At 34.3% G+C, this 15,712-nt stretch overlaps 1 protein-coding gene across 5 annotated transcripts in view; it reads right to left on the reverse strand.

The window, feature by feature from the left end:
• The window catches only part of STAG2 (STAG2 cohesin complex component), a 134,158-nt gene that overhangs the window by 13,389 nt on the left and 105,057 nt on the right, over nucleotides 1-15,712 (reverse strand). For all 5 annotated transcript variants that reach the window (XM_084788734.1, XM_084788738.1, XM_084788736.1 and 2 more), the window contains exons 23-29: nucleotides 13,872-13,964; nucleotides 13,138-13,312; nucleotides 9,137-9,276; nucleotides 7,359-7,460; nucleotides 5,243-5,391; nucleotides 3,801-3,929; nucleotides 272-495 (exon numbers count right to left, since the gene is read on the reverse strand). In XM_084788734.1, coding sequence (XP_084644860.1) covers nucleotides 272-495; nucleotides 3,801-3,929; nucleotides 5,243-5,391; nucleotides 7,359-7,460; nucleotides 9,137-9,276; nucleotides 13,138-13,312; nucleotides 13,872-13,964 — 1,012 coding nt within the window. The remainder of the gene's footprint in view (nucleotides 1-271; nucleotides 496-3,800; nucleotides 3,930-5,242; nucleotides 5,392-7,358; nucleotides 7,461-9,136; nucleotides 9,277-13,137; nucleotides 13,313-13,871; nucleotides 13,965-15,712) is intronic.

Below are 15,712 nucleotides of genomic sequence, written 5' to 3' on the forward strand. Positions count from 1 at the left end.
TTCTGAATAGAAATTCAGGTTACATCATAGCTTTAAAAAAATTTTTTTTGTTCCAACAAAATAATCTGCTATTTGGAACAATTTTCATATGCATACAGTATATAATAGTGATTAGGAAATAACAATCTGTACTACTTCTCATCTGAAAAGGGAGAATGTGCCTGAGTTGACAGAACAGCCTGCCATGTATGTAAAATGGTTAAAACATTTATGCCTAATTGATAAATTGTATAAGCTGATACTGAGTAATGACAATTCAGTTGGTCCTTACGGAGTGCAAGCTGCATGCCTTCAACCACTTTCCGTTTTCCTGTAGATGGTTTTGATTTTTTACTCCTCACAGTTGACCCCCGACTGCTCATTCCACTAATGACTGACATGGTATCATCATCGCCACCAGCTAGCAAAGAATTTCGGTACGACATCAGAGGAAGCCATACATCTTCTCTTCGGAGTGACATCTGAAAGGTCATGAACTTTTCCAAATAAACATACCTTAAAAAGAAGAAGAAAGCATTAACTTTGATGCACAGAGGTGCTAGTTCGAACAAACCTTCCTTATAAGAACCTGAGCCTAATACCTCACTACTTAGTCTCAGTCTCAGCAGGACAATGAAGAGAAGATGTCTACTGAAACCTCATATTGAATGAAATAGTTGAAAGCATTCTAGCTTAGCGTTTGTTGCTCATCTACTATGTCCTTGGTACTGACAACAGGCATATACGTTCCCTATGTACAAATAGAAAATGTATCTACACTTTTTTAATACAGAATTCTGATATCAAAATTTAACCAATATTTATATGACTATGAGCTAAACATGTTTCTCAAATTCCTTTAACTAATCTCACAGTTTTGTAAAGAAAATATTCTCTCCATTTTAGATGAAGAGCTAGACATGTGCCAAACTAATATGACCATAATCATGAAAATGGCAGTAACATCATGATTGGATCCCAGGGTGCAACACTAGAAGTTATGGAAAGCTACACTGTGCCTAAACTTATCAACTAACTATATTGTACAATTCAAACATTTGTAGTAATTGCAATAAATAATTTTAATCAACTTAAGCTGTTAGAAAAATCAGTTAAAAAACATACTTCTTTGTTGTAACTGTTCTATACATCTTTTTAGTTATAATATACTTCTTCCATACATAATACTGTAATACTTGTCAATGTAGCCTATGAACTGGCTACCAGGCTGGAAACCAATACCAGACTCAAAATTTGAGCCAAAATAAACTAACTGGTAAAAAAAATTAAACCTCCATGCCCACTATGTCCCTTAGCAGAATATTATCACTAAGGCGCCTCTAGGCTAGGGACATGGCTCAGTGGGAGAAGAACAGTTGGTCTGCAATCACGAGTACATTAGTTCAAATGCCTCAGCACTCACTCACATATTAAGCTGGACATGGTTGCAAACGCCATAATCCCAGTAATGCAGAGTAGAGAGACAGGTAGATTATTAGAGGTTGGTGGCAAACAGGGCTGAGAAACCATGTCCCAGAGAAGAAATGCGGAGGTCTATACACCCAACAGACTGTTCTGGCCTCCATACATGCATGGACCTATTCACTCATATACATGAACTACAAACAATAAAACACTCACCTCCACAAACAAACAAACAAACAAACAATTAAATAAGTAGCCTTCATGGAAGCCATTCTTGTTTTTCTGCTTCTCTGCTGTTGGGTTTCTATTATGCTGACTTTTTTTTTTTATAAGCCACATGTCTACACTTTGAAAATACTAACATATGATTGTCTATAAACATCATAGCATAGTTGTGTGCTTTCCTACTTGCTATGCATTATACTTAAAATCTATCAATTTTGACTGAAGCCATATTGATGCATATTTTAGGTAATGAGGAGCTTATTTTAACATTTTCCATATTCAAACAATATAACATTTACTGTTCTTTAATAGTTCTTATTGATTGTACAGTGCAAAGATTTTTATAGGGCATACATATATAAATGAAGTTATTGGGCCTGGAGATACATAGAAAAAAGCTAAAATTTACTCGTTAATGTCAGATAGTTTCAAATCTAACCATATATAAATTTATGTGACCAATATGTATAAACTATTCTATTGCTCTACACCTTTGAAAATATTTAATGCTATCAGACTTACTTCATATTGCCTATCTGTTACATAAGAAGTGGCATTGTTTAACCTGCACTTCTGATTAATGGTCAAAGAATTTTGCTTTAAAGAACAAAGTCTAGGGTTGGCAAGTGGCCAGCAGGTAAAAGACCTGATAGCAGGCTACCAAGAAGAGACTTGATACCCTATGAGCATATACAGAGGGAGGAAATCCCCCACAGGAAGACCCCTCCCCTTGCAAATGTTCCCGGGGCTCAACCCAGAAGATTTTGTACTTTTCCACTACTCTCCTTGCGTACCCCCGCCCTCCCTAAAGCAGGTTTTAAAAAGCCTGCCATTACCCTCAATAAACGGCTCTTGACAAGCAACTGTTCGCTTGAGCTCTACGTCTCTCTCGCCCATTTCTTTAAATACAGGTTGCGACCCCCCTCGGCCCCCCAATAACTGACCAGCTGGACTGGTCGGTGGACTAGTTACATGGACTAGTTATCATTACATGGACTAGTTAATCTGGCGCCCAACGTGGGGCCCGAGCAGGGTGAGGAGAAGGGTAGTAAGCCAGGGGGAGGCAAGGTTAGGGTTGGGGAAATAGGGGAGGGGAATAAGGGGAAAATGGGAGGGAGGGAAGAATGGGAGGATACAAGGGATGGGATAACCATTGAGATGTAATATGAATAAATTAATAAAACATATTTTTTAAAAAAGAACTTGTTGCCAAAGCCAAGATGATGCAACGAACCCACAGACAAAAAGAAAGCACAACCATGCACAAGTTATCTTCTGACTTCCACATGTGTGCTGTAAGTGTTGCCTAGCCTGCCCTCAAATCCTGTCTCAGTCCCTCAAATAGCTGCAACAACTAACACATAACACTTTAACCAGACGATGCAATTTATGATTACAATAAATTTATATACAACAAAGTATACATGGATAATAATAATACAGATGCATCTCTATTACAAAGGATTTACTCATGGAATCTACATTCTTATCAAGATAACCGAATATCCACATGACTCCAGAAGCACTTAATGTCTTCCTTCCCATTCCATAAATCCAAGCCTCTAAATACACATTTAGTTTCGTCTTCTTTAGAATCACATACAAAATGTGGGTTTTCAGAAGATACTAAACCATCAGGTATTTCTATTTTTTACCCCCTTATACTTCATAGAGTTGGGGGGGGGGAGTGGTCACTAGAAAGTCTTATAAGTCACCATATAAGAAAATTATTTCCTCAGTCTCTTTAAATATAAAATTTAGGAAAGGAAGTGAAAAGAAAGGACCGATAGTTTTGCTTTGCAGCGCAACCACATTTCAAGATACAGACTAAGCAGGATAGGCCTGATGGGCTTTCGGTATTACTGTCCTTTAAATGCTACCTTCTTAGTTGGGCTACAGAGATTATTCAACAAATAATTTACAAAGCACTAAGGTTACATGGCAAAAGGCGCAACACTACTGGGAGTAGAACTCCCAATATTAAAGTTCAGGACTGTGCACAGAATATAGTTATAACATTAAAGGTTACTAAAACTGATGAAATGAAGTAGAAAGTTTATATAAATTAATATAATGCTACAGATGTGTGCCAGAAAGAAAAACCAAGTGTAACAACTGTTTTTCAGAATTTCAAAATGAAGTTAAGCTGGACATTTCTAGCAAATACATACACTGTTCTTTTATCTTGTCGGAGCAGTTTAGAAGAAAATTCACTGAGAATATCAAGAAATGCCAAATTTAATGGTGGATGGCTCTCGCCTTGTGGATTAGGCTCCTTAAAAGCAAATTCTATGCCATCTCTGTAAAGGAAATAAAATAATAAAATTAATATTATGATGTTTTTTCTTTTGCAAATACTTTTAAAACTAAAAATTATTTTGTTTAAAAACCAGAGACTATCATTATATCATTCTAACATACCACAGACACACACCGAGCGGGGTGGGTGGGCAGAGGAGCCACTGGCTAACCACCAGTGAAATGGGGTTTAGTTTAATCTACATTCCTTTTCTATATACTTTTGTAAAGAGTGGCCTTTACCATGTGATTCTTCTGTGTAGGCCTCCCAAATTCTGAGATTACAGGAATATGTCAAAAAGCTTAGTATATATTCTTTACTCAAATATTCTTTCTTACAAAAATAGCCCAAATTCTTATACATAATAATCAATATATTATCTCTTTATTTTCAAATTAGGAAAAGTCATACTCTAACATATAGGACTACCTTAAAAGCGAATAATGAATATTTATAATAACTTGTTGGGGCTGGAGAGATGGCTCAGTGGTTAAGAGTGCTGCCTGCTCTTCCAGAGGTCCTCAGTTCAATTCCCAGCAGCCACATGGTGGCTCACAACCATCTATAATGAGATCTGGTGCCCTCTTCTGGCCTGCAGGTGTACATGCAGAACACTGTATATGTAATAAATAAATCTTTAAAAAAAAAAAACTTGTTTAAGGCTTTCAAAATTAATGTTTAACCAGGGCCCATTTTAACCATGTTGATGTCAAAATTTCAATACCACAATTAATCTAGATAACAACTACAGTTATACTCTATCAAAATATAAGGGTAGAAAAACAATGAAAACAAATTGGGAAAGAAATCAGGCTATTTACGACAAAATGTAGTTCTTATACTAATCACTCTATGTATGGTTCTTAATTTTACCTAAAATTATCACCGATATACTAAAAGACATATAATATGGCAAAATAAGAGAATAAACTAAAGTTGGAGAGGGATAAATAAAATGAGTAAGAGCAGTAAGTTGTGTGCAATTCATGTGACAGTGCACAAGCAATCACAAGGTTCACTGGCCAGCCAATTTAAGCTTCATTGGCGAGCTCCAGGAGAATCATGGACCTTGTTTCAAAAGAGGTGGACAGCATTTGAGCCCAGTTTGTTCTGACTTTCTTATGCACAAGTGTGCCCAAACATACATATGTGTATTTATAAAGGGGGGGGGCATTGCAATAGGTTCTTAAACTTAAGAGGTTTATAAACCAATAATAAAAGCAGCTTAATTTGCTATTCCCAACAAATGGATAGACACAAAATTAAGATTCATGAAAATACAAGCACTGAATAAAGTATTAGGAGAGTGGTTACTTGTGTAGCATAGCAATGGCTTCTCTTGTTTTCAATTGATCAAGTCCAAAAGTTAAAGCAAAACGACGAGCAAGTTCTTTTATGCCACTAAATGTTGAAGATGATCTATCAAAATTATAGCCATTCTCTTGTATCATTTCATTAAAAAGCTGTTTGGAGAAAAAGAAGGCAATATTAATAATAATATTTTGATAAATATGAATTAACATTTATGCATATTTTCCAATTAAAATATAAAAGTTAGATAAATGATATACTTCATTGATGATACTTAAAACACAGATTTTAACAATCATGATACAAACGGGCACAATTGTGTCACATCATATATTCAAAGTAGTGAATTTTGCCAAACTATGAATCAGCTCATCTTAATGAGGAGAACAACATAACAAAAGGAAACCCACTGTAAGCTATAAGATATTAAACAACTATGCTGTTTTTGTGGTGCTGGTGATGAAATCCAGGGTCTCGTGAATGTCAGCCATAGGTCACCTCATGAAGTTTCATCATAAACTAGCAAAAGCTTTTGAATTTTGATATCCTATTAATTAAGCAATTCTAAGACTTGATTCAAAAGAATTAACATTTATACACAAAGTATTCTAGTGTTATTTATAACAAAAGTTTTAAAAGAACTCAATACATCTGTTTTTAAAAAGTATAATCCACCTATAAAATTGAATATTATACAACTATTAAAATGCCGAAGATATCAAAATACCAAGGAAATTAAAATCATTATTTATTAGCTACACCCCTGTGCTCATTGTATATTATCACTCGCAATGATTGTGAAAGAACTTAACTATGCACACATGAATGAATTATGTCATGTATCACATACATATTCATGCAATCAAGGAGGAGTATTATTTGTCCTTTAAAAGTTAGAAATTGTCTGGCTTAGTGGTGCACACCTTTAATCCCAGCAAGTTGAAGCCAAAGATACCGAGAATAAAATAATTGTCACAAACTAGAGCAGTGGAACTGGAATCATCAATTAGGATGCTTAGGTTCCAATGATTAACTATACAGTATAGTTAACAATGAGATATAACACATAAAAGGCCCCACATTCCACTCAAAACAACAACAAAAACAAAACAAAAAACACTCAACATTTTCTTTGCTCCTGCACACAAACATCCACAAAAATACTGTATACTTAAAAACTGCTATCTAGCACAGTGTGGCACAGCTCTCTAACTCTACCTCTCAAGAGGTTGAGGCAGCCAGGCAGTGGTGGCGCACACCTTTAATCCCAGCACTTGAGAGGCAAAGACAGGTGGATTGCTGTGAGTTTGAGGCCAGCCTGGTCTACAAAGTGAGTCCAGGACAGCCAAGGCTACACAGGGAAACCCTAGGCTACATGGAAAGACAACCGCAAGGTGGTCTAATTGGTAAAGGTCTTGTCAACACACCTGATGATTTAAATTTGATGGCTATAAGTCACAGAATAGTTTAATAGAACCAGCTCTCCCAAGTTGTCCTGTGGTCTGAACATTTTGGCACATTTATACACTGACATTCACACAAATAGTTTAAAAATGAAGGAGACTCAGAAGGTGACTTAGTGGATAAAGTGCTTACTATGCAAACAGGAGGATGAAATTTCAAATCTTAACATCCATATAAAAGCTGTGTGTGTGTGTGTGTGTGTGTGTGTGTGTGTGTAAGCCTGCCTATAATTCTAGGTTGAGCAACCTCCAGATTCATTAAGAGACCCCCTAACCTCAGTAAAGGAAAACAAGTAAGAACAATACTCAAAAGTCAATCTCTGGCCATCACACTTAACACTACACACACACACCTACACACACACCTACACACACACACACACATGTGTACACACTCCATATAAACATACATAAAGAAGAAAAAAACTGCTGAAACTGAATTAAAAGAATCAATGAGTGAGTTAATTAGCTAGACTCAATTACTTCATATGTGTGTATAAACTTCATGTAATACATTTTGTCTATTAGTGATGTTAAATATTTTGTACTGTTACTTTTGTGAACTGTCTGCCATGTCCTCTGCTCAGTTCCAATTATTACTGTTGTGATGACTTGCTGTTAACTATGTTAAGTAAAGCTGACACTCAAAGTCTTACCTGCTGCAAACTGAGAATAAGAGTCTTAGCACATTGAATTTTGTCAATTTGCCTTGTTTTACTCATTGTTTCTTTGATGATATCTCCATAATCATTATAATACTAGAAAAAGAAATTGATGCAAATTAGAGTTAAAGCTCTTAAAATGACTAAAAACAAGGTATTATTTGCACTTTCAATGACAAAAAATTTGTAACAGTACTGAAGGTCTAAGTTCATTTCTGAAACACCATCTTTAACTTTAAAAAAATTTGGAAACTCTAAACTGTTTAAACAGAGGTTATGAATTAAAAAGATTACTATCAGAGGTAAACACTAACTTTTTGATAAGGACAATAAAAATAATCATACTTACTGTAATTGTTAATGACATAGAGGTAGCTAACTTAGTAATCTGTCTTATAAAAACAAACCCTATAAACATTTAAAAGAAAACTTAAAACTCCTTTAATCCCAGTAATTTGGAAGCAGACACAGGCTCTCTGTGAGTTCAAGGCCAGCCTGGTCTAAACAACGAGTACAGGACAGTCAAGTCTATATAGAGAAACTCTATCTCAAAAAAAAAAAAAAAAAAGGAAAAAAGGAAAAAAGAAACTACTGTTTCAAAAATTTGCATTATATATTACATATATACATCTTTGTAATTTAAAATAGTAGTTTTAGCACCTATAAAATAGCTATCAAAGTGAAAATAGGGGAAAACGTACTATTTTTTAAGGCAGTGTCTCACTAAGTAACTCTGGCTATCCTGGAACTTGCTTTCTAGATCAGGCTGGTCTCAAACTCAGATCTGCCTGCCTCTGCCTCCTGAGACACCATACTCAAACAATATATAATTTTTAAAAATTTTTCTGTTCTGCCTTTTAATAAATTTGAGTAGAGGACGGATAAATAATTGTCCATGAGTATTTGAGTAGAGGACAGATAATATACTCTCTATTATAGAAACAAATGATCTCGATTCAAAATATCTAAAACTGAAACTTTCAAATGTGTTAAAATAAATTGAGTGCCTTATAGTAAAAAAATCATTCATCGTGCCAAATAATGTAGCTTCAAAACTACCTTTAAATTATTAAAACTTCTTACATATAGTAAAATATTCAAAATAGAAAATTTGGCTTTAAGAGAGAAAAGACACTGGGTGTGGTGGCTCAGGCTTTTAATTCCAGCATTCCAGAGACAGATGTGGGTGTGTTTGAAGCCAGCCTAATCTGCATAGTGAATTTTAAGACAGACAGAGCCACATAGTGAGACCCTGACTCTAGATAGGTAGGTAGGTAAGTAAATCGATAGATGCAAACGAATGGATAGGTGGATTCAAACAGAGAGAGAAGTAAAGACTTTAAATTTTTTACATTTAAAACTTGTTTTTACTTGAGAAAATACTTAAAGTATTTTAAAATTGAGACACAAGTCTTTTGTAGCCCTGATTCAAAATGAGAGTACCTCACACATATTTTTGAAAAGTATGAATAGCCTCTAATTGCTAAAGAAGTGTTTTCATCATGAATGAAATTTCTTGTGCTTGTACTTAAAATGATAGGTAATTTTCTAACATTCAAAATATAAACAATCACAAACAAAAATGGTCATTAACTGCATGATTAGAGAGATGAGAAAATGTTACTCAAAATGTTAATTGCTTGAAGATAAAATATCTATACTACACAAATGTAACTCAGCATTTAAAAACTTTCTATGGTGTCCACATAGTCAAACCAACATTAGAATTTCCTTTAAGCATGAAATAACCTACTATACATTTTCAACCTCACCTTCATATACTGCTTGAAGATATCTGCAGCTGTATTCATCTCCACCACAGTATATACAATTAGCTTACAAAATGCTGCAAGTAAATTTCTCCTCTTGTGCAAAGCTTCAATTTTACTGGCTTCATCCTCTTGCTGACCATCTGGGGGAGGGGATTCAATAATCAATTCATCTTGTATTTTATTCAATCATATTTTAACCTATGCTATTCACATTATTATTAGAGAATTTGAAAAGAGGAAAACATTAAAACCAAAACTGAAAGTTGCAATTACTCAAATATTCCAAAATACTGTATTTTTGAGACATCAAATGATCATCATGGAAAAGAAATATATGTAATGAGTAAAAGGAATTGATGTTTAGTCACATTAAGCTAATGTAATGCATTCTTCCACTGTTCCAATAAGATGATTTGTCAAAAAGACCTGGGTATTCAAACACCGTTGGTCCTTACCTGAAGGCACATCAATCTCTGAAAACCTATCATATCCAAAGATGATCTTACCTCACTTTGCCTCTGATTCCTTCTTATATTATTTACTTAGAAAGGATCTCACTATATGGCTATGACTGGCCTAGAACTCCCTAAGTAGGTCAGGCAGTCCTCCTACTGAGATTTTCTGCCTCCACTGTGGTCCTACCCAGACTGGAGGTGTAGACAATAGAACAGATGAGTTCAGAGTGTTGGTAGCCTGATGCTGCAAAGGTAAACATGGATACCCTATCTCAAGGTGTGACGACTGACATATGAGGTATGGATGTATATGCCCAAGTTACACAGATACAGTAATATAGGCACGCAAGGAATTTCCTTATGGAAAGATTTCAAATCTGAAATTAATATAAAAAATGATGGCACACACAAAAAAATGAAAAGAACCCTACTGTTTCATTTTGTTTGGTTATTAGTTTTTTGAAAAAATAATCTTTTCAATATCTTTAGTAGACATTCATATTTTGCGTACAATTGGTTGGTCTATAACCTGTTAAGTCTTTCAAGATAAGATTCACAGTATATGAAAAACACCTCTAGTAACCTCAATGATTTGTAGGTACTAATAACTGAAAGCAAAGCATGAAGAATGCTTGGTCCACATTCTATCACTGAGTTACACATAAAAAACCCAAAAATCAAATTTCAATTTAAGATAGAACATCAGCAAAAGTTTTACCTTACGTATACACTGCAATCCAATATATCAAAGCTGTTTGTACAGAAAATTTAAAATGTCTCATTTATGTTTTAAAAGGTTATCTTGATATTAGAAACTTTTCAATTTTTATTTTTTGGTTTTATAGACAGGGTTTCTCTGTGCAGCCATGGCTATCCTGAAACTGACTCTGTAGACCAGGCTGGCCTTCAATCCTAAGATCCGCCTATCTTAGCTGGGATTAAACATGATGGGATTAAAGGTGTGTATCACCTCCACCCTGCCTAACTAACTTATTCCTAATGATTACCATTATAATAGATCAATTTTACATAATATGATTCTCAGTGTTAGTTGGAAATATTCATGAGAACTTTAAGTATAGACTCCTTCCTGCAGACTGAGCTGGCCAAATGAAAAGTTCTAAAAGTCAGATGTATTTTTTTCTGCTTACGTAAAGAAGAGTTTACCTCTTCTATTTTGAGGATTAAAAAAATAAGAGGGATGCCAAACATGGGACTTTCACAAGTGTTGGCTACCATTATTGTTTAATATCATCAATGTATCATCCCTGGATTTATTTCCTATTTAACTGGGTAATACAATATGAATTACAAATCAAGCACCTCACAGTCTACAATTCAAATGTTTGACAACCTATGGCTAAATTACACTACACAAAAACAGTACACAATCCAACTTCAGTCTTATATTATACTTCTTCTCAAGTAAATAAGTATATTTATTTAAATAATATATAATTGCGGGAAATTAAAAATAATCAAATTGCCTAACATCAAGCAATGTAAACGAGCCAGGCGTAGTTGCTCAAAGCTTTAACCCTAGCACTCTGGAGACAGAGGCAGGTGGATCGCTGTGAGTTTGAGGCCATCCTGATATACAAAGCGAGTACAGGACAGCCAAGGCTATATGGAGAAATCCTGTTAGGAAGGAAGGAAGGAGGAAGAAAGAAAGAATATGTAAATATGTAGTAGTCAAGTGTTATGATGCTCAGTGGTTTTGATTTTAAAAAATTGTAGTTACATGTCAATACTGAAAACAATCTCAAAATTTAAGAGTATGTTGTAAAATATACAATATATGGAAGTTAACAATGAGAAACTACAGAAAACGTCCAAGTAAAATGGAAATATATGATTAATAACAAACTTATGACATTGGTTATTTGTAGGTAAAAGGAAAAGTAATGATATTGGTGAAGGGGCATGAATTAGGGTGTTTTTTAATTTTTTCAAAAAGCATATAGCCAAACTTAACAAAGATGGGTGAATGTGTACAAGGTTGTAATAATCTGCATTTTTCCACAGGAGTAGAATACATTTAAAAAGCTTAACAGAAAAAAAAGCAGTCCAAGCACTGAAGATGGAAAACTTAATTCTACAAAGTTCATACAAAACTGAAGTTTACTTTCATTCAATCTGCAATGGTCTAAATGCTGTCAAAGTAGCCATCAACTAACAAAAGTTGTATGCCAAACTGTTCCATATTTTAGAATGCAACTATGATTTTGCATACAAGTTTTTAAAAGACTTTCTTAAATGTGTATGAAAATACACATTTCAGATGCCAGCTTCTACTAAACTTGCCAAGCAGTCGAACTTCCTCTTTATTGTCACGCTTTTTTTTTTTTTAACAAGCTTTCATTACCTAAAAAAATACATTAAAACTATTTGATTTCAAGTGTCTTTTCCACTTTAATTCTGGAGGGAGAAGAAAGTCTCAGTTTTGTTTTTTTTTTTTTCATATCCAAGGCATCTAGCAAACTCTTGACCAGTTAAGTCTTTATCTAAGAAATATACCTAAGCGAGTGAAAGGTGAAAAACTGAAAGTTTGAATGTTCAGGGCAGGGGCTGGAGAGATGGCTCAGTGGTTAAGATTACTGACTGCTCTTCCAAAGGTCCTGAGTTCAATTCCCAGCAACCACATGGTAGCTCACAACCATCTATGATGTGATCTGGCGCCCTCTTCTGGCCTGCAGGTGCACATGCAGACAAAACATTGTATACATAATAGTAAAATAAATAGTTTTTTTAAATGTTCAGGGTTATCTAGCTTTTGACATTGTCATCTACATTTGTGCACATTTACAGATATCATGAAATTGGAGTACCAAAGGGTAGAAACACTTGATAAAGTTTCCTAGATGAATTTTTAATCAGAGTTTGAATTACTCTGCATTTGCCAGTTGTATTCTACATTATGTTTTACTTTGTGAGCAAGAAGTTTTATATTGTTATATATGGGCCTCAAGCCAATTCTCTGTAATTTCAGGTTTATGTAGGAACTGATATTCAGTGAGTTATATTAAGTAGAAATGTGTTGTTTACTTTCCTTCAAACTTAACTTAAAAAAAAATTAAAAGCAGGAAGAAACCACCAAATATTACTTGGTTTTCCACAACCTCATATTCAAACAAGGGATCTGTCAGTAAAACTAGAATATGGTAACTTAAAACAAGGCTTGGTTTAGTTATTGAATTATACTTATTTTGTACTGTACAAACAGGCAAAATTTCAAGCATTATTTCTAACATTCAAAAATGACAAAATATGAAAGCTTATGATATATAAATACATAATAAATATAAATATATTATTTACCTCAAATTATCTAAATATGGGCCCCAGAAATTTTAATCAATATTCATAATTGTTAAGGAAATTCAAACTAGAAGCAAGAATTAATGCTAGTGAGATGCAATATCTAACTTGAAAGCATATACTCTACAATACTATATATACACACATATAATAGAATTCAACCCTGTTTTCATACAGAATCTGACTAAATTTGTTATTATACACATACACGGCTGAGAATAAAATTACCTGCACTATTACTATCATCATCCTGTTCAATGAAGACATGATCCAAAATAAAGCTGAGCAACTCAGACTGCAATGAAGAATCAGGAGTATAAACTAATGGCTCTAACATGTCACGCCCTCCAGACATAATCTGATGACTGAAGATCATCAAAATATCACACAGAATAGTGAAGGCCTGTTAAAATAAAGGGAAATAATGTTGTCAAGTTTCTTACCAAATGTCATAAATAAAAATTTTTAAAATATGTTTAGTATAAGGGGAAATTTTTAATTTTCTGTACTTAAGATTATTAACATTTCAGTTAGTGCTTTAAGGTTTTAAAGCTGAAAAGATTTATTTCTTAAATAATGGCTACTAACGCTTGCAGGATACTGTACAAGCAACAATTTCAGATGTTCCTTTTTTTCAGCAACATTAATTGGCTCCATATGATACCATATATACATGCAGGCACATACACATACAATATAAACTCCTATTCAATGAATATACTCATTTTATTACCTACAAGCTCAATATATTGAGCTTTACACACAACATATTAGATATTTCTTAGTATTAAATTTTACACAGCTTTTTATGTTAAATAAGTCACTTAGAAACCGAGCACCTTGGGATGGTGCTGCCTACTGTGGGCTGGGCCAACCCACTTCAATCATCAGTCAGATTAATCTCTTAATCTGATCCAGGCAATTCCTCACCTGAGGATCCCTCTTCCCAGGTGATTACTAACCTGTTCCTTTACAGTAGTATTCACGTTTGTCAAGTAATGTTGACATATCTGGCAAAATACCCTCATCTGTTTCTTTAAACGCAGTAAATCCTCCTGGAAAAAAAATTAACATGGTTTATATTATATAAACAGCTCAGTACCTCTTTAAAACACTTGATAACCAACACTCGGGAGGCAGAGACAGGCAAATCTCTGTGGTCAGCCTGGTCTGCAAAGAAGAGTTCCAGGACAGCCATGGCTGTTACACAGAGACATCCTGTCTTGGGGGAAAAATCACTTGATAACATAAACATTATCATGAATACAACTATATTAGCTCTACTTGAAATTTTAATTTAAATTTATTCTTCATAATATGTTACTAAGAAAGACAAATCATTTTTTTACCCAAATCACCACAAGGTACACTTCAAAGTACCTAGCACAAACTTTTCAGTACCTCTCAAAAGACTCTAAGTCACCATACTGCAGAGATAACTGCACATCAATGTTTACCACTGCACTATTTCCATGATTAACCAGTGGAACCAGTTTAGATGCTGAAGACAAGAATAGGTAACGAAAATGAAGCATGTATAAAAAATAAAATTATGTTTTTTATAGGAAGACGGAAGAAGAAAGATAAAATAAGGAGAAGAGAATGAGAAATATTGCATCTGCCTTTTCATATATAGAATATAGATTTAAATACACACTTATACATGCATGTGCATACAAAAGGGCATGAAAAAAGAATGAGGATTATTTGGAAGAAGAATGGGCAAAAGATAGAATGGAGAGAGGAAACAAGATGATGAGATTGGGGGGTGAGGGGTAAGCAAAGTGCAACTGTCCTAGTTTGCTACAGCTGTCAACTTGACACAATTGGGGAACTGCCCAAATCAGAACGGCCTGCAGTCATGTTTGATGTGGGAGGGCTCAGCCCCACTGTGGATGGTGCTCTCCTTGGGCAAGTGATTTGGAGCTGTATAAAAAAGCTAGCTGAGCAGAGACCAGAAAGTAAGCTAGTGAGCAGAAGTCCTTCATGGTTTCTATCCCTTTATTGCCCCAATTTCCTTCACTGATACAATGTGACCTGAATGTTTAAGATATAATATAGCCTTTCCTCCCTTAAGTAGCTTCCGGTTATGGTATTTACCACAGAAACAGAAAAAAAGCTAGAAGAGTGACAAACATGAACTAAAATGTCACAAAGAAACCCATTATCTTATATATTATGTAAAAGCTTCAAAAAATGATAAAACCTTAAAAATTAATGGGTACACTGATAATAACCTAAATGATCTGGCAAAACTTACATATTTATATATAGCTAACTTTAATTAAAACACCAGGTCAGAAGGCTTAGAGTAAATAATTATGATCCATGCTCATTTCATTATTTGAAAGTGGCAAATTCATGGAAGAAAATAAACAATGCTATATTGCATTTCTTTTTTTTTGCATTTCTTATTTGAAAAATATTGTCTCTGAATCTTAAAATCTCAGTTTGTGGTGTCAACAAACTTTAAAAGTGTTCTTTAAATATATACATATTAAATAAATGGAAGAAAATTGAAAATAGGAAAATCCCTTCTTCAGAAAAGCACTTATATAAAGCCTAATCCGTAACTCTTATTATGTATGTTTTTTTAAATGAGCCCAATTAATATTATCTTCGATTCAAATAGGAAACATAATCTTGGGGGCTGGAGAAATGGCTTAGTAGTCAAGAGCACTTGTTGCTCTCACAGAGGACCAGGACTCAGTTTCCAAAGCTTCTTACAACCATCAGTAACCCGTTCTAGGGGATCCAACAAACAAGCAAGTGATGCATAGACATGCATGAGGCAACATACACA

This window comes from Acomys minous (genome assembly GCF_964271855.1).
Source record: "Acomys minous genome assembly, chromosome: 7".
Taxonomy (NCBI): domain Eukaryota; kingdom Metazoa; phylum Chordata; class Mammalia; order Rodentia; family Muridae; genus Acomys; species Acomys minous.